Raw genomic sequence first — 23,034 nt, forward strand, 5'->3', positions numbered from 1 at the left:
TGTCAATTATCTATAATAATAAAAGAGTAATATGCTAATTAGACCAGATAGCCTAATGACCTTTCAGACGTCATTCCGGATGTCCTCCCCAATGAAGCTGCCGTGGTGGGGGCCAAGGCAGAGGTGGTTAGGGGCAATCAGGCAGGCAGGCAGAGTGGTTAGGGACGATCAGGCAGGCAGGTGAGCAGTTAGGGGCAGTCAGGCAGGCAGGCGAGTAGTTATGGGCGATCAGGCAGGCAGGCAGAGAGGTTAGGGGCGATCAGTCAGGAAGGCAGGTGAGCGGTTAGGAGCCAGCCATCCCAGATTGTGAGAGGGATGTCCAACTCTGGTTTAGGCCCGATTCCGCAGGGGGGTCCCGAATTGCGAGAGGGTGCAGGCCAGGCTGAAGGCACCTTCCCCCACCCCGTGCACAAATTTCATGCACCAGGCCTCTAGTACTTCAATAAGACTGCTTAAGAAAAAAAAATCATATACCTATGTGAAGATAAAAGTGAAATCCTAATTTCACATTGTTCTCCTTCCCCTCACTCCTCTTCACAGTGGTAACATTAGTAATTAGTATTTACCGTATTTTCCGGCGTATAAGACGACTTTTTAACCCAGGAAAATCTTCTATACGCCCAGTCGTCTTATACGCCAGAAAATACGGTATCCTTTTTTTTTCCCTTTCTAACATTTTTTATTGAGGTGCTACTGAAATACAGTGAAATTCACAAAACTACGGTATGTAATTCAATGTGTTTTGACTAATTCTTACACTGTGTAATGCACACCTCATCATGATAGGGAACATTCCCATTACTCCAGAAAGTTCCCTCACACCCCTTGCCTGGCCACTCCCACCCTCCACTCCCAGAGGCAACCCCCATTCTGATTTCTTTCATCATACATTAGTTGTTTTAGAACTTCATCTGAGAGAAAGCACACAGTATTGTGTTTGAAATTTTCCACAGCATAATTTCCTCTCATTTTAAATTCATTTCCAGATACACATGTACTTAGGCGCAGTATGTTTGCTTTTTCACAAGCGGTCCTACCTTAACCCCCAGTCTATCTAACTCTTGCTTCCTCTACCAACAGCATCTAGTTATCTCTCAGAACCAAACTTCCCCTGCTGCAGGGCCAGTCCACAGCACTGAGGGTCCATTCATCCTTATATAATACCACTGTTGCTGGACATTTAGGTTATTTTAACTCCCCCCCCTTATAAATAGCACCTCAACGAACATCTTTGGGAAGACGTTTTTTTAAAGGAATGTCTCATTCTTTTTTAAAAAAAACAATAGTTTATTGATTTTTAGAGAGAGAGGCACTGAGAGGGAGAGAAAAGCATGGAAGTGAGAGTGCAACATGGATCAGCTGCCTCCAGCACTCGCCCTATCAGGGATCGAGTCCACAACCCGGGCACATGCCCTTGACCCGGAATCCAACCGGCAACCTCCTGGTGCACAGATGATGCCCAGCCAACTGAGCCACACCAGCCAGGGCTGAGCAGACATCTTTGTGCGTGTGTGTGTGTGTGTTTGTGTGTGTGTGTTGTGTGTGTGTGTGTGTGTGTGTGTCTGGAATGGATACCAGCAAAAAGAATTGCTAGATCAATTAATAACCACTCAATAGTGAATTAATATTCTAATTTCCTCTCTCGTTGGTCCTTGTCCTTGCAATTCTTTAGCAATTCTTCTGCACAGCAAAATGTTCTCTCCAATCATTAGAGGATTGCAAAACAAGCCTAGGGAGTTGGGAGAGCTTGCGGGGTGTCATAAGAGGATGGGGAGTCCAGCTAATTAATTGATGATGTCTCTCCTTTGAAGCTGGTCTCCTTGATCAGTTTTCCTGGTTTCCTCTGTGGAGGAGGTGGGCTGGTTTATTGACCCCCTTCTCCAAACTTCTGTAGAAAAAGGAAACCTGCTGACTCCCAGTGAATTCATTGTTGGGGGACGCGGGGTGGATAATACTACTCTCCTGTATGCGCGATGAATTTTAGCCCTCCTAGCGCTGTGTGGCTTTGGGTAGCTATGCAGTTTCCACAGCTCTGGCCTATCTAGGGCTCTGGAGGCAGACTGGAAGGGACTGCATTACAATGAAGTGCCCTTGTTATTAATAATGCAGCCATTACAACGGTGTGGCTCCTGGGAGGCTTTTTGAGCCTCAGTTTCCTCCTTTGTATAAAGAAACCAAACAGCTCCTCTCTTTGGAGTTGTAGCAAGGATTACAGAAGATGATAAAGGCAAACTCTTCACACAGTGCCTGCCTGGCAGGAAGTAAGAACGCAATAAATCGTCACCTGTGTGATTATCATCAAAATACCAGGCAGATAGTATGGCTCAGAGGGCCTGAGACACCACTCAATTCACCCAGCCGCAGAGTTGGAATCGGAACTCGGGCCCCTTTCCCCAGGCAGTAAGGGGAACGGGAGATGGGGAGGAGGCGGTGAAGAAACCTCCCAAGCGGCCCAAGCTGTGGGCCTGGTGGGGAGATTCCAGGTGTGGGGCGGGGAGGTAAGGTGACCCTTGCCCGGCGACCGCGCCCGTGCGGAGCACATTCCCAGGCCTCCTGCCGGAGGTCCGCAGGTGACTGGCGGGGCCCCGAGTAGCGCGGGGAGCCGGGTTTGCCGTCTCCATGGCGACCGCCCGCGCGGCGCCAGCCTGACAGCCCGTCCAGGTTTTATGAATGGGTGACGTCACGGGCCTGGCGTCTAACGGTCTGAGCCTCTTGTTCAGACGCTGACACAGACCAGCCCGGGAAGCCCGGCGGGGGGAGGGAGGGAGGAGCGGGGGGACTCGAGCTCTGCAGCTGCCGCGCTGTGGGAGAACCTGATCCGAAATCTTTTTTTTGGGGGGGGAAACATCCGAAAAAGGGAGAAAAATTTTAAAATCATTAGTTGATGCAGATGTAGGGAATTTTCGCAGGGGGTTGCAAATTCCGAGTAGAATTAGGATGCAGCGTGCCCACTCTGGGAGCCATCTATCTAGTTCAGGTCCCAGAGGCCCAGCCCCCAGTCCTAGGGGAAGACTTTCCCAAATTAAGTGCTCCCACCCGAGGGGCCTGGGTAAGTCCCCCTGGTCCCAGGACATGAACCACATTCCCTGGCAACTGGGAAAGAGAGACGGCCCCAGTTCAGAGTGTTAAAAGGAGGGCCCGCTTTAATTTCGGACCAGATATTCGGGAGATCAGGGTCCCAGAGGTCGTCTTCCAATAGGATCCAGAAGCCCAGGCTCTCTGGGCGACCCAGAGCCAGCCGCTGCTTCATCCAGGCCTCAGTTTCTCTCATCTGTAAAATGGAGCTGGAGAGGTGAGAAAACGAACCCGGGAACACGGATTCTTGGCCTTTTTGTTACCGGCAATATCGATGTGGCCTCCTTGCCTCCTCCCCGAGGTTCCCAGGTAGCCCTCGCCTCCACTAGCCACCCTGTCCCGAGCCTTCCCACCCTCTCTCTTCTTGAGGTTCGGGGTCCCCTTTCCACGCCCTCCAGAGTGCAATAGTAGAGCGGGAGGCGGGGCCCAGGGGGCGCTCGAGGCCACACCTCCAGGCCTCTCATTGGCTGCTTTTGAACGTCTGCGCCCGCCCCTCGGGGCGGGGACGCGGCGTCTTTATAAGGAACCGGCTGCGGGGCTCGGAGCGTGCCTTCTCCAGCCGTCTCCTCAGCGCCCCAGTCTCCTTCTGCCCGCGCAGCCCCCGCCTCCTCTCTTACCCCGACGCCAGGATCATGAAGGTCGCCAGTGGCAACGCCGCGGCTGCCGCGGGCCCCAGCTGCGCCCTGAAGGCCGGCAAGGCGGCGGGCGAGGTGGTGCGCTGCCTGTCCGAGCAGAGCGTGGCCATCTCCCGCTGCGCCGGCGGCCCCGGCGCGCGCCTGCCCGCCCTGCTGGACGAGCAGCAGGTCAACGTGCTGCTGTACGACATGAACGGCTGCTACTCGCGCCTCAAGGAGCTGGTGCCCACCCTGCCCCAGAACCGCAAGGTGAGCAGGGTGGAGATCCTCCAGCACGTCATCGACTACATCTGGGACCTGGAGTTAGAGCTGAACTCGGAATCTCAAGGCGGGACCCCCGGGGCCCGGGGGCTGCCCGCTCGGGCTCCGCTCAGCACCCTCAACGGCGAGATCAGCGCCCTGGCTGCCGAGGTGAGGGGTCCAAGTTGGCACACGAGGTCGTTTTCTTTCTACAGATGGGGAAACTGAGTCCCGGGGAGGGAGGGAGGGAGGGAGGGGGGACTGGACCCTACGTCGACCCTATCCTTTCGGGTCCCTGGCTACGTGAGGGCTCCCGAGGACCTAGGAAGAAGCGCTCCTTCCTCGTGTCTCCCGGGGAAGGGGCGGCTTGCAGCCCCGACCCCTCCGGCCCGCCCGTCTCACCTCTCCTCTCTCCGTTTCGCAGGCGGCGTGTGTCCCGGCGGACGACCGCATCTTGTGTCGCTGAAGCGCGTGCTGCAGACCCCGCCGACCCCAGCCCTCCAGGGGGCGAGAGGAATGAGCGCTCCGGCCCTCCCGAGCGCCTGCCGCAGCTGGGCAGGAGCAAGACGGATCGCCATCAGCGGCCTTCGGGCTCCTGTGGATCCAGCCCAGGGATGGGGGACGGACAGGACGGGCCGACCTTCCCTCCACACCCATCAGCCACCAGAGACTTGGGGGAGTTTCCCCCCGTGTGTTTCTATTTTTTGAAAAGCAGACATTTTAAAAAATGGTCACGTTTGGTGCTTCTCAGATTTCTGAGGAAATTATTGCTTTGTATTGTATATTACAATGATCACCGACTGAGAATATTGTTTTACAATAGTTCTGTGGGTTTTTTTTTTTTTTTCTGTTGTTATTAAACAAATACTTTAGATGATGATGGTAAAGTTGCAGTGTTCTTGGATTGAGGGGAGGGGCCGGGGTGGGGGGGTGGCCCCTGACCCTTGTGCAGCTGGCGCTGGGAGGTGGGGGACTGGAAGGCCACATCTGGACTGTCCCTTTCACCGACCTGAACTGTGTTTCCGGTGTCTTCAAAGTATTCTTTCCCCCATCTCTGGTCATTTTCCTGTTCCCTGTTGTCATAAAGTTAAATACTCTAGGCTTTCTCAAGGCGGGGTCACCTGGGGAGGTTGTTATAATGCAGATCAACCTGCCCAGGCCCCCTCTGGGTTGAGAAGTATTGAAGTTGGAGAATCAGGTCACTAGGCCCACCTGCACATTTGCCACGATGGAGGAAGTGAGATCCAGAGGAAAGGGACTTACCCAGAGCCCCAGCTTGTCTGAGGCAGGACTTCCATTGCTCCATTCCCCAGTAGGAGGTGCCGCCCCAATGGGCCGCCTAACCTTGGGTCCCAGCAGGCTGCCCCGGGGGCTCGAGGCTTGTCCAAGTGGGTGAGCAAGTTGGCAGGGCCAGCCTCGGCACAGCTGCAGGGCCACCTGCTCTGGGTCCGGAGCCGGCCCCCTCACCCTGGCCTGGCTGTGCCAGCCGTTCACAGGAGCCTCCTCTCTCCCCTAGGGCTCCTGTGTGGGCTCTGAGGAGTGGGTGAGTCAGTCCCCAGCTCCTGAGCAGGAAAAAGGTGTCATTGGCAAGGGCCTATCAGCCTGGACACGTGTGTGGGGTTTGTAGTCACGGGGGAGCGCATAAGAGTGTGTGACATGCATGAACTAGTAGTTCCACGGTGGGGCTGGGTCCCCTGTTGGTGTGCAGGCCTGGGGTGTGTGCAGAAGGGCAAATGTGAGCACGTGTGTTCTGCAGATAAGTGTGCAACCTCCAGCTGTTGGGGCTTGTGTGTTCTGCCTAAGTGCATGGTGGGCATCTCTGCATGGGTCTGGCGTGATGGATGAGTTTGTGTGTCTGGGGGCTGCAGGACCACACTGGGTTCCTAAGTGTGTAATTGTTCTGTAGATGGGCTGGCATTCCTGGGTCTCTGCTGGTCTGGGGTGGAGGCGGGGGCTGCTGTCTTCAGGCAAACCCTTCCTGAAAAGTTCAAGTGCCAACTTCCCTGGAATTGTTAGGCCCGGGGGACACAAAGGCCATATCCCCACCAGGTCAGCTCCCATGTGTTCCACAGGGAGAAACCGAGTCCTCAAAGGGGCAAAACACTCGTCCCAGAGAAGCTAAAGGCTGTTAATACACTGTGTTAGTAAATGAAAACGGAGTGAAAGAAATAGCACCTACGACCATGAGCCTGCTCTAAGCTCAACCCTGTACCTAGAGCATTTCTTGTGGGGGCTAAAAGCAGGGTTCTGACCCCAGGTTTACAACAGAAATGGAGGTTCAGAGGGGACGAACACCAAATAAATAAAAGCTGATCGTCTCGTGAGCACTAACATGAAGGCAGGTGCCACCCCTTGTCTAATCACCATGTTGTACACCTGAAACTAATATTGTATCAACTGTGATTGACAAATTAAAAAAGCCAGGTACCACCCCTTCCCCAAGCACCTCAGGAACTTTATCAAAGGACACAGTAATTGGAGGTAAATTAAGTCCTTTGCTGCGCCCCATCCACTCCCCACCCCGCTGCTGTTTTACAGCATTAACTTCATAAAATTGTAGAGAAAAAAATGAGGTAGAGCACTTAGCCCGCAGTGTCTGCTAGTTATAAATTATTACTAATTGTCGCCTGGTGTCCTTGGAGCGTCCTCAGAGGTGCACGTGCGCACCCACTCCCTCCCGTGTGTGGGCGCCCCCCCCCCCCCCCGCCTGCAAGCCCACCCACCGGGGCGGGGGCGTGTCCCCCGCGTGCACTCCTACCCGGCAGGGCCTGGATCCAGGGGAGCACGGGGCTGCGGCGGGGGCCCGCCCCCCCCCCCACGCCCCCACCGCGCAGGCACACTCTGGCTTCCACGTTTCCCTCTTTTCCCCTTTGGCCCGGGCCCAGCCCATCTGGAGGCCGGCTCCGCGGCGGCCTGGGAGCGTTTCCATCAGCTGGGCCCGAGGAATGCGGAGCTATTTAACCTGAGCATCCCCAGGTGTACGGAGGCGCCTGGCTGTCTGGGGCCCGCCGCCTTTGGCACGGCCACGCTAGACAAACAGCGCCGCCCCCGCCCTGCCCCTCCGCCCGCAGCTGCAGCCCGGCCTGGGAACGGGCGGGCGCCGGCGGCTTGCATAAGAGGCTCCCGGCTCCGCAGGGGGAGGGTGCGAGGGGGACAGAGGCCTCCTGGGTGTGTGTGTGACTGTGTGTGTGTGTGTGTGTGTGACTGTGTGTGTGTGTGTGTGTGTGTGAGTGAGAGAGAGAGAGAGAGAGACACAGACACAGAGAGAGAGAGAGAGAGAGAGCGCTCCTTTCAGCCCCTGCTTGGGAAATCATTAACTCCTTAATCCCTCCTGATGGGGCGCGGCGAGAATCACCGAGACAAAGTTTCTCCAACATTGGACTTCGCCTCCCTAGGGCAGTGGGCCCAAGACCTGAAGGTTTCTCTTTTTTTTTGTTTTAACAAACACAGAGCACGTATGATGTGCCAGGTACTATACTAAGCTCTTTTTACAAAATAAATTTTTTTTTAATATTTTATTGATTTTTTACAGAGAGGAAGAGAGAGGGATAGAGAGTTAGAAACATCGATCAGCTGCCTCCTGCACACCCCCTACTGGGGATGTGCCCGCAACCAAGGTACATGCCCTTGACCGGAATCGAACCCCGGGACCCTTGAGTCCGCAGGCCGACGCTCTATCCACTGAGCCAAACCAGTTTCCGCCAAAATAAATATTTTTATTGATTTCAGAGAGGAAGGGGGAGGGAGAGAGAGAGACACACACACATCAATGATGAGAGAGAATCATTGCTGCCGCCTACAGGCCCCCCCTCCTGGGGACGGAGCCCCAAACCCGGCATGTGCCCTTGACTGGAATCGAACCCGGGACCCTTCTGTCTGCCGCCGACGCTTTATACACTGAGCCAAACCAGCTAGGACTACTAAGCTCCTTTTAAAAATTGATTTATTTAATCCTCGCAGCTGTATGGGGGCAGTGTTGTTCTGTACTCATTTTAATAATCACAGCAACAACAGCCATCACAATAGGCTAGTATTTCAGTAGCAAGGCCGGTAGACCACGCCTCTGCTGAGCCCTGAACGCTCCTCACGTCACCTGTACGGGCCTCCGTTATCTCACCTGGGAAATGGGCTCGGAACCTCAGCCTCCAGGGTCCGTTGGACCGCTGTGTATTCAAGTTCAGCACTGGGATGGACCTTAGTGGATGCGGGTGTAAAATGGTTCGAGTCTTTCCTAAGGGGGTTTTGTCTTATCAGCCCTGTCAGGTGTGTGGACCCATTGCTAGTCCTACTTTCAGATGAAAACAGGGAGACATCAGAGAGGTGAAGTGACCCACCCAAGGCCGTCCTGGGGCCCTCACTGACTTGGAGGGCTTTTCCAGAAATCAGGCTGGTCCAATCCAGGCCTATGAGAGGCTTCATGTTCCCTCAGGACATCCAGTTTAGCCTTTTTCATCGTATTTCCCAATTGAAATCATACCTGGTCATTATATATATATATTTTTTGTTTTAAATGCATCAACTGGGAAAGCCAAGACACAATACAGACCACAATTTTTGCAATCCACTGTTTGATTTGGTATTTCTCAATTTCAAAAAGCTTACTAGAGCCTTAAAAGATGGAAATGGCCCAGGCTCTCACTCTCCAGGAGGTCCTGGGGCAGGTCCTGCGTGACCTGGTTCTGGGAGGACAGGTCACACAGCTGGGCACAGGTCTTGGACCAGGTAGAGACCAACCAAACTGTGGACATGTCTGCTTTTGCCCTAGAGGCTGAGAGACCACCAGGCCCTGACCTCTGGATGCCTACCCCCCCCCCAACCTTACACTTGCCAATCTGAGTCACCCAGACCTCAAAATTGGCTTAATGAGAGGGGGGATTCTCCAGGAGCCCCCCACACTTTGCCTCCTGAGACTGAGGCTCAGAGGTAGACCCTGTCTTCATGCCAGCTGTTCTTACTGAGTTCCAGAAACTGCTGGCGAGAGAGGTCTCACTGCCCAGTGTCACACACAGCAAGTCTGTCCGGCGACAGGAGGGCCTGGGATCCCAGTCTGGCTGCCAGAGGGAAAGGCGGTGAGTCACAGGCAGGCCAGGTCTGGGCGCCTCTTTCCGGGAAAGGGAAAGGAAGGGAAGAGAGGAAACCAGAAGGCCTGGAGGCGCGCGAGGGGCGGGGGCGCCCTTATCTTCCCAGGACCGCCCTGGCTGGAGCTTCCTGCCCCAGCTCTTGCAAAATCTTTTTCCCAGAGCTGCTCACAAGAGGGGCACCCAGGGCCGGTAGAGGGTTGCATCAGGGCCTTGTGCAAGGGGTGGCTGGGGACAGGGATAGGGGGATGGGGTGGTGGGAGGGCGGTGGCTGGGGCCAAGAGGGGGCAAAGGATGGCAGATTTAGGTTCTAGGCCCTGTGTCCCTTCCGATTGGTCACATGCTGCACTGCCCTGGCTCTCTGCATTCTCAGCCTTAAAATGGGTGTCACAGTCACTGCTTTGAGGTTTCTGTGACATCATTCTGATGCCATCCACTCATCAAGCCCCAGGCCAGGCCATTGTCATATCTACCTGGAAAACTGTACCAGCTTCAAGTGGTTCCTTCAACAAATAGTTGCAAAGCTTCCTAGTGTTAGGAACCAAGGAGACTGCAGGAGCTAACAGTTTAGATAAAAATCTTGCCTTCTTGGAACTTACATTCTAGCAGAAGACAGACAGCAAAAAAATATGCATGTGTATGATCAGAGGTGGATTTACCTGAAATTACTGAAGCTTAAACTTCAGATCCTCTCATCTGGAAAGAGCCCTAGCAATGTGTTTATGGTTTATTGGTGTGTGTTCATGTAAAATTTGCAAAATGCTATGCCTAGATACATATATCTAGGCTCCAAAAACCTAGATGCTTTACTTTATATACAGAGGGGGCACAGCAAGATCCAAGCTTGAAGGCAAAGCTGCAGGAGGCGCCGCAGAGTCACGTCTACGGATGCTGTGCCTTTCCTTAGCTCGAGAACCCCATCTTTGAGCGGCGGGGAGAACTGGGTGGACCAGTGCGCGGCCGCCGAGTTCATGAGTGCACTAGCGAATGTAGGCACCACGCCCACTCTGGTCTTTCTTCGGCCACTGGCGCCCCCTGCTGGGGAGATCCGGAAGTGCGCTAGCGCAGGTGAGAAATGAGGCCTGGTTCCTGTAGACGACGAAAACTGGTGCCTTGGCGCACTCTAGCGGAATATTTGGGAACCGCACCCATATCTATGCGCACATTGGAAGAGTATTTTCTGTCAGGTATGTGAATGTTTGTGTTCATGTACACAGCAGGCGACGAATTCAGAAATATCCACCCTCAGCCTTGCTCTGGTCAGGGCCTTAACTGCTCTTTCCCCCACTCTCTCATCCTCTTCTTCCTTGCGGTGTGACAGCCCCCCTCTGAGAACTCATGGCCTCTTCCATAAGAGGAGGAGATCTTGGGCAAATTCTTTTTTTTTTTTAAAAATATATTTTATTGTTTTTTTTACAGAGAGGAAGGGAGAGTGATACAGAGTCAGAAACATCGATGAGAGAGAAACATGCATCAGCTGCCTCCTACACACTCCCCACTGGGTATGTGCCCGCAACCAAGGTACATGCCCTTGACCGGAATCGAACCTGGGACCCTTGAGTCCGCAGGCCGACGCTCTATCCACTGAGCCAAACTGGTCAGGGCTTGGGCAAATTCTTGAATATTTTGTTCAACTTGTGAAATATATATATATATATATACATATATATATATATATATATAGCTATTCCTAATGTATAAAATTTAAAGGTAATAATAAAATGGACATTTAAGCACCAGCCACCCAGCTTAAGAAGTAGAATATTAGTTCTTTTGAAGCCCCATGAGCCCCTCTGGAAGTCCTTGCTAGACTTCCCCACTATTCAACTTTGTGTCAATCAATAACATGTTCTTTTTTAATTTTTTCCACATATGTACCAGTAGGCACCCTTAAGTACATTATTGCTTAATTTTACCTGGTTTTGCCTTTTACATAAGTAGAATAATATTGTATATAATTTTCTGTCACTTGCTTTTCTCATGCAACATGAATTACATGAAAAGCATCTATATTGAGGTGTGTAGCCTTAGTTCACTCGTTTCCACTGCCATATAGTATTCGGCAATTTAATTTATTTACCCAACCTCCTGTGGATGGACCTTTGGGTTGTTTTATGGTTTTTGCTATTTTCAACAGTGCTGCTCTGAATGTCATACATGTTTCTTGGTGAATGTGTGTGAGAAGGAATGTGATGGCTGCATCAGGTATGTACAATTTAAATGTTACTAGGTTGAACTGGAGTCTTTTTTTTTTTTTTTTAGTTGATTTCAGAGAGGAAGGGAAAGGGAGAAAGATAGAAACATCAGTGGTGAGAGAGAATCATTGATCAACTGCCTCCTGCACACCCCTTACTGGGGACTGAGCCTATAACCCCGGCAAGTGCCCTAACTGGGAATCAGGAATCGAACCTCGACCTCCTGGTTCATAGGTTAACCCTCAACCACTGAGCCACACTGAGGAGTCCGAACTGGGTGTGTGTGTGTGGCGGGGCCGGGGGGGGGGGAGGGGGAGCAGGGGAGGATCCCTTACTTAACCCAACACACTCATTATAGAGATAAGCAAAGGAAAACCCAGAGATGTTAAGTGACTTGTCCAGAGTCCCTCAGCCTTGGCCTCCTGGAAAGTAATCTTGGGGGTGGGGAATGAGGACATATTTCCTTTCCATTTGAGAATTAGCAAGACGATTTTAGCTTTAAAACAGTCTTGGAGGCTGGCTTTAGAATTCTGGACTAAGTAGAAATACAAAAAGCAACTACTTAAGGAAAAAACTCTGGAAAGTAGATGATAGAGAGCAGATTGGTATGAAAAGTCAAAATTTGAAAAACAACCAGTGTAACAGTGGGGAGCTTCCTGGTAAACTTTCTTCTGTATCTTCTTGCTTTGACCCTGAATCAGGAAACTGCGCAGGTGAAACTCTGATAGAAAAGCCTAACACTCCGGCCAGGAAACCAAGAAAAAGGGCCCCTATGACTCGGAGAGTGTGAAGAGAATCCTGTTATTTTATTTAACCTTCATCTCAGCCTTGCCCCCGGAGGCCCGTCTGTGCTGCAGTTTCCAATCCCGTTGAGAGAAAAGGTTCGAGAAAACCACCCTCTAGACAAGAGAGCACGGAAAGGGGCTCATGTAGTGCGGATAGTGTGGGAGTCCTCCAAACCGTCTTTTTTCTCTCTTTTCTCTTGATGCTTTGCCCTGAGGCAGGCCCAGTGCTGGTGGGTAAAACTCTGAGAAAAGGTCATATTTCTGACCAGAGGACCAGAAAAAGGGGCCCCGGGGAGTCAGAGAATGTAGAGAAAATCCCGGGAAGGGGAGAGTGGATAAAGGGAACCCTCTAAGTCTGTATAGGAACCAACCCAAGTCCTGGGCTCATCCCAAGCTGTGCTTGGGTGGAACACACGCAAGAAGGTTGGCAAAAGCTTTGAAAAGCGCTGAACCACCATATGAACCACTGACTCAGTCCCAGACCAACCCCAGCACCAGGCAGACCCAAACAGAGGAGCAAAGCTTTGAAAATGAAATGCCCACAGCAGGTGACATAAAACATGGAGTCTGAACCTAACCAGTTTTGCCGGCTTAAAAAAAAAAAAAATCTACAGAGGCTTTTAACAGTACCCAGAATCTCACAAGATAATATTTAAAATGTCCAGGATACAGCCCTAGCTGGTTTGGCTCAGTGGATAGAGCGTCAGCCTGCGGACTGAAGGGTGGTGGGCTTGATTTCGGTCAAGGGCACATGCCCGGGTTGCTAGCTCGATCCCCAGTGAGGGGAGTGCAGGAAGCAGCTGATCAATGATTCTCTCTCATCACTGGATGTTTCTATCTCTCTCTCCCCTCTCCCTTCCTCTCTGAAATAAAAAATAAATAAAATAAACATTTAAAATGTCCAGGATACAATGCAAAGTTACTCAATAAGGAATCTTCAACCAATTCTCAAAGAAAAATCCATAGGTGCCAGCCACGAAAAGACCTAGATGTTGGAATTGTCAAAGACTTCAAAGCAGTTACTACATCCATCCTCCAGGAGGGGAAGGTAAATGCTTTGCAAATGAATGGAAAAATAGACATTCTGAGAAGATAAATGGAAACTATTTTTTTAAAAAGAACCAATAAAATGGGAAGGTGTTGCCCTAGCTGGTTTGGCTCAATGGATAGAGCGTCAGCCTGCAGACTGAAGGGTCCTGGGTTCAATTCCGGTCAAGGGCACATGCCCAGGTTGCAGGCTCGATCCCCATTAGGGGGCTTGCAGGAGGCAGCCAATCGATGATTCTCTCTCATCGTTGATGTCTCTCTCTCTCTCTCTCTCTCTCTCTCTCTCTCTCTCTTCCTTCTTTCCTCTCTAAAATCAATTAAAAAAATATTTTTTAAAAATGGGAAGGTGTTGCCCTAACCGGTTTGGCTCAGTGGATAGAGCGTCGGCCTGCAGACTGAAGGGTCCCAGGTTCGATTCCAGTCAGGGGTATGTACCTTGGTTGCGGGCACATCCCCAGTGGGGAGTGTGCAGGAGGCAGATGATTGATGTTTCTCTATCATCGATGTTTCTAACTCTGTCCCTCTCCCTTCCTCTCTGTAAAAAATCAATAAAATATATATTTTTAAAAAATGGGAAGGTGTTGGTCAAAAGGTACAAAGTCTCAGTAATATAAGACAAATAAATTCTGGAGATTGACTGTACAACAGAGGCCTAGAGATAATATTGTATTTTATACTTACAAAACTTGCTGCGAGGGTAGACCTTATGTTAAGTACTCTTACCACAAAAGGAAAATCAATCTTGAAAGCAGGATGGTGGGAGAAAACTTTTGCAGGTGATGAATAAAGTTATGACCTTGATTGTGGTAAGGGTCTCATGAGTGTATACTTAGTATTTACAAACGCATCAAGACAGATGCAGTAAATATTTACTGCTTTTTGTATGTCAATTTTACCTTAGTAAAGTGACTTTTTTAAAAAAACAACAATACTGAGTTATATTAAGGTGGGGGGGAGGGCGGGGAAAGAGCCAAGTGACTAGAAGAACATTTTAAAAGAACTGTAATAACTCAGATCTTACAAATTTGCTGGATGGCCTCAATCTGTAAAATACATATGTCTTGAAAGCAAAAATCAAAAAAAGAAAAAAAAAAGAAAGAAAAATCATAACATTTCCCTGGGGTATTTCAATGAATGTAGATGTAATAAATATGGCAACCAGAACATAGAGGGGAGAAGGTAAAAGCATCTGTATGGTTGCAAAGCTTCTATATTTTACCTGTAAGTGGTAAATTATTAACACTAAATAGATTGTAAAAAGTTAAGCATGTATATTATAATCCCTAAGGAAACCACAGACCCTAGAGAAAATTAATACAAAGATATATAGACAAAAAAGCCAATAAATAAGTTCAAATTGAATACTAAGAATAATCAAATAACCTAAAGGAAGGCAGGAAAGGAGAGGGGATAATTTAAAAGAATAATAAACAGTAGACCTAAATTTGCTCTAATCAATAACTACATAAATGTACTGTTATTACATAAATGCATCAATAAAAGCCAATAATTGTAGTATTAGAGTAAAAACAGTAAAAACACAATGATATTCTGCCTATATGAAGCTCCTTTAAATATAATTATACTAGAGGCCCAGTGCACGAAATTTGTGCACGGGGGTGGGGTCCCCTCAGCCCAGCCTGCACCCTCTCCAATCAGGGACCCCTTGGGGGATGTCCGACTGCCGGTTTATGGATTGGGCCTAAACCGGCAGTCAGACATCCCTCTCACAATCCTGGACCACTGGCTCCTAATCGCTCACCTGCCTGCCTTCCTGGTCGCCCCTAACTGCCCCCCCCTGCTGGCCTAGTTGCACCTCACTGCCCCCCCTGTCAGCCTAATCGTCCCCAACTTCCCCCCCTGCTGGCCTGGTCACCCCAAACTGCCCCCTCCCCCGCCGGCCTGGTCACCTCTCACAGCCCCTCCCGGCGGCCTGGTCACCTCACACAGCCTGCTTGTTCAGTCGTTTGGTCGTCCTTCACTAAACCCCCTGCCAGCTTGGTTGTAGGCAGCCATCTTGTGAGGGTGTGATGGTCAATTTGCATATCACCTCTTTATTATATAGGATTATTATATAGGATAGATAGATTGAAAGAAGTGTGGACAAAGATACACCATGGAACCACTAATTTTTTTAAAAAGTTAGAGTGGCTTTATTAATAATAATGGGCTAAGTAGAATTCAGAATAAGAAAAATAACCAGGGATAAAGGACATTATATAATGATTAAAGGGTTAATTCACCAAGAAGACATCACAATCTTGTTCATATTGCTTATAAACAAGGCTCCTAAATATAAAAAGCAAAATCTGATAGATCTGAAAGGATAAATAAAGTCAGAATTATACGTGTAAATGTCAACACTCCATTTTCAGTAATGAAAAACTCAGCAAGAATATGGAAGACCTGAATAGCACTGTCAATCAACTTGTCCTAATAGACATTTACAGAAAACTCTAACAGCAGCACAGAACACATTCTTTTCAAGTGCACATGGAACATTCACCAAATAGACCAACTCATGAACAAATGTTGAAAATTTAAGTTATATAAAGTATGTTTTCTGATCATAATGGGATTAGATATCAAGAACTGAAAGATAGCTGAAACCGGTTTGGCTCAGTGGATGGAGCGACGGTCTGCGGACTGAGGGGTCCCAGGTTTGATTCCGGTCAAGAGCATGTACATTGGTTGCGGGCACATCCCCGGTGGAGGGATGTGCAGGAGGCAGCTGGTCGATGTTTATCTCTCATCGATGTTTCTAGCTCTCTATCCCTCTCCCTTCCTCTCTGTGAAAAAATCAATAAAATGTATTTTTTTAAAAAAGAACTGAAACATAGCCCTGGCTGGTTTGGCTCAGTGGATAGAGCTTCGGCCTGCAGACTGGGGTGTCCCAGGTTCGATTCCGGTCAAGGGTATTAACCTTGGTTGCGGGCACATCCCCTGTGGAGGTGTGCAGGGGGCAGCTGATTGATGTTTCTAACTCTCTATCCTTCTCCCTTCCTCTCTGTAGAAAATCAATAAAGTATATATATATTAAAAAAAAAAGAACTGAAAGATATCTGGAAAAACCCCAAATATTTGGAAACTAAAGAACACTTCTAAATAACCCATGGGTCAAAGAAGAAGTCTCAAGAGAAATTAGAAAACATTTTGAACAGAATTAAAATGAAAATACAACACATCAAAATGGTGAGATGCAGCTTAAACAGAGCTAAGAGTGCATTTTATACAATTAAATGCTTATTGGAAAAGAAGAAATGTTTCAAATCAATAATATAAGCTTCTACCTTCAGAAACAAGCAAAAGCAAAAACAAATTAAGCCCAAACCAAGTAGAATGAAATAAAGAGCAGAAGTCAATGATATGGACACAGAAAAACAATGAAACCAAAAGCTCATTCTTTGAAAACATCAGTCTGACTGGTTTCCTTATAAAAGGGGGGAAAACTTGGGCACAAACATTCATAGAGGGAAGACCATGTTAAGAGACATAGGGAGAAGGCAGCCATTTATAAGCCAAGGAGAGAAGCCTGGAATAGATCCTTTCCTCGCAGCCCCGGGAGGAACCAAACCTGCAGACTCCTGGATTTTGGACTTCTAACTTCCAGGCTGTGGCACTCTCTCACAACAGCCTTAACCTTTTGCACTCGGATGTCAAGTGTGACTCCACACGGTTAGCATTAGAATAAAGGAATCGAGAAAAAAGCAAGCGAGTGCAAAGGGCTAGCAAACTAATAAATGAATTCAGCAGGGTCTTAGAATAGAAGGTCAATATATAAAAGTCAGTTGTGGTTTTTTTGTTTCGTTTTTTGAAGTTCTAGCATCTGGAAGTTCAAAATCAAGGTGCTGGAAGATTCCATATCTTCCTGGTTCGTAGACAGCCATCTTCTCATTGGAACCTCACATGGCAGGAGGGATGAGGGAACTCTCTGAGGTCTCTTTTATAAGGGTCCTCATCCCACTCGTGAGGGCTGCACACTCATGACCTAAGCACCTTCCAAAGGCCCCAACTCCTAATACCATCACGAGGAGATGAGGATCAACACACCAGTTTTGAGGGAACACAGACATTCAGTCCATGGCACAACCAGATCCCACTTCATCCCAGCCTGGAAGTGGAGGGAATCTGAGTGACTAGTCTTGGAATGTAGAGCACTCAGGCCAAGAAGGCTGCGAATGTCCATGAGTGTAATTTTGGAAAATGAAAAGTGCTGAGAAGAAAATAAATCTAGACTGATTAGGGAGAGCACTTTCCATAGGGGTCAGGTAAAGAATCTCTGAGGAGATCATATTTGAGCTGAAATTTGTGAGGTGTTTATTTGTTTGTTGATTTTACAGACAGGAAGGGAGAAAGAGAAACATTGATTTGTTGTTCCACTTATTTATGCATTCATTAATTGATTCTTGTATGTGCCCTGACTGGGGACTGAACCCGCAACCTTGGCATATCAGGATGATGCTCTGACCAACTGAGCTGCCCACCCCGGCTGAGCTGAAATTTAAAGGTCAATGGTGGGGTCTGAGGCAGCCAATCAATGTTGATGTTTCTCTCTCATCGATGTTTCTCTCTCTCTCTCCCTCTCCCTTCCTCTTTCTGAAATAAATAAAAACAGCTACCTGCCGAAACCGGTTTGGCTCAGTGGATAGAGCGTCGGCCTGCGGACTCAAGGGTCCCAGGTTCGATTCCGGTCAAGGGCATGTACCTTAGTTGCGGGCACAACCCCAGTAGGGGGTGTGCAAGAGGCAGCTGATCGATGTTTCTCTTTCATCGATGTTTCTAACTCTCTATCCCTCTCTCTTCCTCTCCGTAAAAAATCAATAAAATAAAAAAATAAAAAAAAAATAAAATAAAAAAACAGCTACCTGATGCTGAGGATTCTGTGGGTCAGGAATTCAGAAAGGGCACAGCAGGGATGACTTGTCTCTGCTCCACAGTGTCTGGGTCCTCAGCTGGGAAGACTTGGTGGCTGAGGGGGACTTGAGTGGCCAGTGGCTGGGGTCATCTGGAGATGTACATGTCTCGAGGTTGAGGCTGGCACCTCAGCTGGGCTAGTAGCCAGACAAAACATGTACGTATGACCTCTCCGGATGTTCTCTCCATGTGGGCTAATTTGGCTTCCTCTCGGCATGGTTCTAAGAATGTCCCAAGAGACTATATTGCATTTTTATGACCTAGCTTTGGAGGTCACATAGCATCCCTTTCAGCATGTCCTAATCAGTCTAGATTTATTTTCTCCCCAGCGAAGTTTCAAGGAGTGGGGTCACGGGAGTGTGAAGGTCACATTATAAGAAGAGCATGTGGAATTGGGGTATTGTTGAGGCCACAGTTACTGATAAGTTTCCTGGGCCACATCAGGGGGATACAGCCCCAGTTGTGTCCTAGAGAAGAGAAGGCCCCCGGCTAGGGGCTTGCCCAGGGTCCCTCACACCTCCCCTGCCACTACAGAAAGTCCTGGAAGACCTGAAGCAGACCGTTCCAGGTTAGCCCCACAGCGTTACCTGAAAGGGCCAGTGCCTACCCCAGAACTGATTTGACCCCCTGCACCCCCCCAACTCCCGGGATCCCACGGCTTCAGCCCTTTGCCAAGTCGGACTGTTCCCTAGAGCTGTTGCTGCCGATGGGAGCAGAGCATTGGATCGGCACAACAGAGGCAGGGAAACCAAGGCCATGGATTGAAACCAGAGGCTAGAGCTGGGAATAGAATCCCAGACGTGGGCCTCCCGGGGCCCAGCTTCGGCATCCCTCGAGTTCCCACGAACCCCTCACTCTCACAGCCCTTCTCCCCACTCGCGGAGAGTTCGGGTACCCGCCGGGCAGCTCCAAGCCCCCCCCCCCCTCCGCCCCCTCCCCGGGGTCAGAGCGTGCGGGCCGCGCCGCGCTGCCCAGCGGGGACTGAGTGACTGACGAGGTGGGCGCGGCTGCGCGGGATCTGGGAGCTGGAGCCCCGCCTGGACCACAGTGAGGGGGAGACCGGCGGTCGCCGTGCGGGGCGGGACCAGAGGGAAGGTTTAGCGAGGCTGTGAAGACGGGGCCCGATTGACTGACAGGGCCAGGGGCGGACCGGGCTGAGCGATAGAGGAGGAACCTGCAGGGAAGGGGCGAGGCCAGCGGTCGGGCGGGGCCGGGATAGCTGACAGGACAGGGCAGGGCGGAGACGGCGGGGCGCTGGACCGCTAGATGGAGCCCAGCGGGAAGGGGACACAGCGACTGTCCGAGGGGCCGGAAGGATGCTGGGACCTCGAGGCCGGGAAAGGAAGGAGGAGACGCGGGACCGGGCAGGTGTCAGGACCTCGAACAAAGGCCTCTTGTGGGTGGGACCAGGGACGCCTTGGGGGCGGGGCTAAGGAGTCCTGAATGACAGCCGAGGGCTCGGACCGAAACAAGGTCCTTACAGCTCTGCCAGGGATTCCCCTTCTGGCTGAACACCCGAGCTTCGCGCCTTTCGTGCCCCAGGTGAGGGAAGGTCGCCGTTGCTGCCCGGGCGGCCACCACAGCCTCCCCTCCTCCGAGGGCGTCTGTCCTGGGGCCGGATCGATGCAGAGAGATCAGACCTGCCCGAAGGAGGTTTCTACCTTCCAGGCCCCCGGGTCCAGTCCGGTCCCAGCGATAGTCAGCCCAAGGCGTCCACCTGCCCCTGATCCAGCTACCGGGTCGTCCCCAGGGCCGGGGACCCCGCCGTTAGAGATTGTCCCCGGTTCGGCGTTTGGTTCTGACCCGCCCGCCTGTCCACAGTTGCAGAAGCGCTTTCTGAACTGGCCCCTGGAGCTACGGGTCTTCGCTCGAAGTCCTCTGAGCCTGCGCTGCTGCCTGCGCACCCTGGTGCGGGTCCTGCCCGTGGCCCCGCGGGCTTCAGTGCTCCGGCCGAATCCGCGCGTCCGCCGGAGTCCCGGCGAGTGAGCGGGTGGGCCCCACGCCCGGGCCTGACCACGCCTCCTGCCCACCAGCCCCGCCCTCCACCCGGCTGGCCCCACCCCTTTCGCGCCGGGTTTCCCGGCTGTACCCCGGTCCCGCTCTTACACGGCAGTCCCCGCCCCAAGGGTAAGCCTCGCCCACTCCCACCTTTCCCCGCCCCTCTATCCCAGATTGACAACCCGTCATCTCTGGCCCCGCCCCTCACGTATCGGCCCGGCTCAGACAGGAGGTCCCAAATTCACCCGGCTCTCGGGGCTCCAGAGCGGCCACTCTGTTCATCACCTCTCCTTTCGGGTCCTGCAGGACGTCTAGGTCTTTCTCAGTATCCCCTCTGGGCGATGGGGCCCGAGGAGGGGGGTGGAGAAGCGGGTCCTACCGGCTGGATGCTGAGGCCGTGGCCAAGGTCTTTATGGGCAGAATCTAGGATCTGATCAAGTGAGTCAGAGCTGGAGGGTCACACCGCAGGGCCAGTGGGAGAGGGGCAGATTCCTCTAACACACTGTCCCTTCTTTTTCCGCCATGTCAGTCTGCATCCACATTTACGCAATCCCAGCCTTAGCGGTGCGTGGCCTGTAATGCCCCAATCAGAGCTCCCTCCCCTCTGTGCCCAACAAGATTTCGGGTGGGGGGAAGACTCCTGTTACTGGCCCCAGAACTCCCGAGAGACCTGCCTTATAGGAGACTGACAATTCCCAGGTTCAGGACCTCCAGAAACGGCTCCACATTGCCTCACAGGCGGTTGTTCTACCCTATATCAACCTTGAGCCACCAGGCCTGCCTCCATCCCATCCCCCTCAGCCCTGGGGCCAGCTTCCCCAACAGATGTCCCTTATCACAGCGTCGCCCCACATCTTCAGTCTGGACAGCCGGAAGTTCCCAGAGAGGCGAGGGTGGGAGAGGGCGGGGCGGAACAGAGGGTCTCCATCCCCAAATGCCTTCCCTTGGGAGGCCCTCTGAGGGATGGGGGAACTACAGCCCATTTGGCCACCAGCTCAGCTCGGCAGCAGTAGAGCCACTCACTCCAGTGCAACCAGCACCACCTGTCCTTGGAAAACTTTGACTCCAGGCGAGCTCTCCCCAGGTTGCCTGAAGAAGGGTCTGCCCTTGCACTCTTCAGGACACTAGTCAGCATCCAAGAGGCCAGGTGGGTGGTCTTCTTGGGTGTCTCTCAAATCTGTAATTCCCTTAGTCCTGCAGCAGGGGAGGAGCAGCTCCCAGGAGTAAGGAAGGCTGGTCCCAGGAGCTGGGGAGTCTTTTGGAGGTTCAGGCAATTCCCTCACTGCCTCTGACAGCTTTGTGTCTGTTACTGCTGAAGTCCAGGATGGAGATTCATCCATCCTGCCCACTCTAGGGTTTCTCTATCACCTTCCGGAGTCCCTGTTCTTGTAGGCTTATCTGCCCCCTGGGGACTAAGGAAGCTCCTACCTCCAGACATTGGCTGGAGTGTGTCCTTATGGCCTCACTGGGCTACAGGTGAGCAGTGGGCACACCTCATGGGCCCAGAGCTGGGAGACCTAGAGACCTCTGGTCCCAGGTCACAGCAGTGACCACAGCTTTAGTCCACCATCAGTATTCTAACAACCCCAGAACACACTTATTTAACTCATGCTCTGTTCCATTTAACCGTATCACTCCCCTACTTACCTTTGGTGACCTTCCTTCTCCTTCCTCTTTTTCTAAAATATATTTTTATTGATTTCAGAGAGAAAGGGAGAGGGAGAGAGACAGACACATCAACAATGAGAGAGAATCATGGATTGGATTGGCTGCCTCTTGCACGCCCCCTACTGGGGATCGAGCCGGAAACCTGGGCATGTGCCCTTGGCTGGAATCAAACCTGGGACCCTTCAGTCTGCAGGCTGGTGCTCTATCCACCGAGCCAAACCAGCTAGGGTGACCATTCTTCTTTATAAAATAAAATCTAAGATCCATACCATGGTCTCTGAGGCCCTGCTTTGTGGTCCAACCCCACCCCAACTCTCCCCTTTGCCCATTACATGCTGGCCAAGATCGCCTTTCTCTGTTCTTTGAACACACCTGTGTTTTTCTGCTCTTGGGCCCTTGCACAAGCCTTTTTCTCTGCTTGGAACTGGATTGTAAGCCCTATAAGGGTAGAGATTGTGTTTGGTTTTGTTTGGCTCTCTTTCTTAAACTGGTAGACAATAGATAATAAGTGCCAGCTGTAATAGGTTTTAATAAATAATCTATATAATCAAAGCCTAAGTGACCCTTAAGGCAGAAGGACCAGAACAACCGGGCGCTATGATGCGCACTGACCACCAGGGGGCAGACGCTCAATGCAGGAGCTGCCCCCTGGTGGTCAGTGCGCTCCCACAGGAGGAGCACCGCTCAGCCAGAAGCCAGGCTCAGGGCTGGTGAGCGCAGTGGCAGTGATGGGAGCCTCTCCCGCCTCCGCAGCAGTGCTAAGCAAGGAGCGAGTCAAGCATTAAGGAGCAGCGAGCAGGCGGGCGGTAAGGAGCGAGGGGTCCTGGACTGTGAGCGGGCACAGGCCGGGCTGAGGGACCCCCTCCCAGTGCACAAATTTCATGCACCGGGCCTCTAGTTCTTGAATAAATGTATCTGATGCTTTTCTATTGACTTAATCTTTACAACAGCCATGTGAGGTAGAAACTGTCATTAAATCCTTTTTTTAGAAAAGAAAACAGGCACTTGGAGAGGTTAGGCCACATGTTGAAGGCCACAGCTATGATTTGAACCCCACAGGGAGGCTTTTTTCCACCTCTCATTGGGGATGGGGGTGTGGAAGTGAAATAGTACACCACAGGCCAGCTTCCAGATTCCAGAAAATTGTGGGCTTCCTGGAGAGGAGGCATTGGGTCTGGGTTGGAAAGCTGGCGTTTGACTTGGGTCTGCAAAGGCCCTAAGAGAGCATCCGGGTGGAAGGAACAGCAATGAACAAAGGTGCGGAGGCAGGGAGATCCAGCTCTTGGAACTACCCAACTGGAGGCTGGGTCAGCCAGGACACACCGCCAGCTGTTCCCTGGGGTGCAGTCAGCTTGGGATCTAGAGGCAGGACTCCCGTAGGCGGGAGACACTCTGCAGT

The 23,034-nt window shown here is 51.3% G+C and overlaps 1 protein-coding gene across 1 annotated transcript; it reads left to right on the forward strand.

The window, feature by feature from the left end:
• Positions 1 to 3,621: 3,621 nt before the first annotated feature.
• Positions 3,622 to 4,830, forward strand: ID1 (inhibitor of DNA binding 1). The gene is made up of 2 exons (XM_028144642.2): positions 3,622 to 4,121; positions 4,375 to 4,830. Exons 1-2 carry the CDS (start codon positions 3,708 to 3,710, stop codon positions 4,414 to 4,416), a joined length of 456 nt encoding a protein of 151 aa, XP_028000443.1. The 5' UTR covers positions 3,622 to 3,707; the 3' UTR covers positions 4,417 to 4,830.
• The last annotated feature ends 18,204 nt before the right edge of the window (positions 4,831 to 23,034 follow it).

The sequence above is a fragment of the Eptesicus fuscus genome, chromosome 12 (genome assembly GCF_027574615.1).
Source record: "Eptesicus fuscus isolate TK198812 chromosome 12, DD_ASM_mEF_20220401, whole genome shotgun sequence".
Classification (NCBI taxonomy): Eukaryota; Metazoa; Chordata; class Mammalia; order Chiroptera; family Vespertilionidae; genus Eptesicus; species Eptesicus fuscus.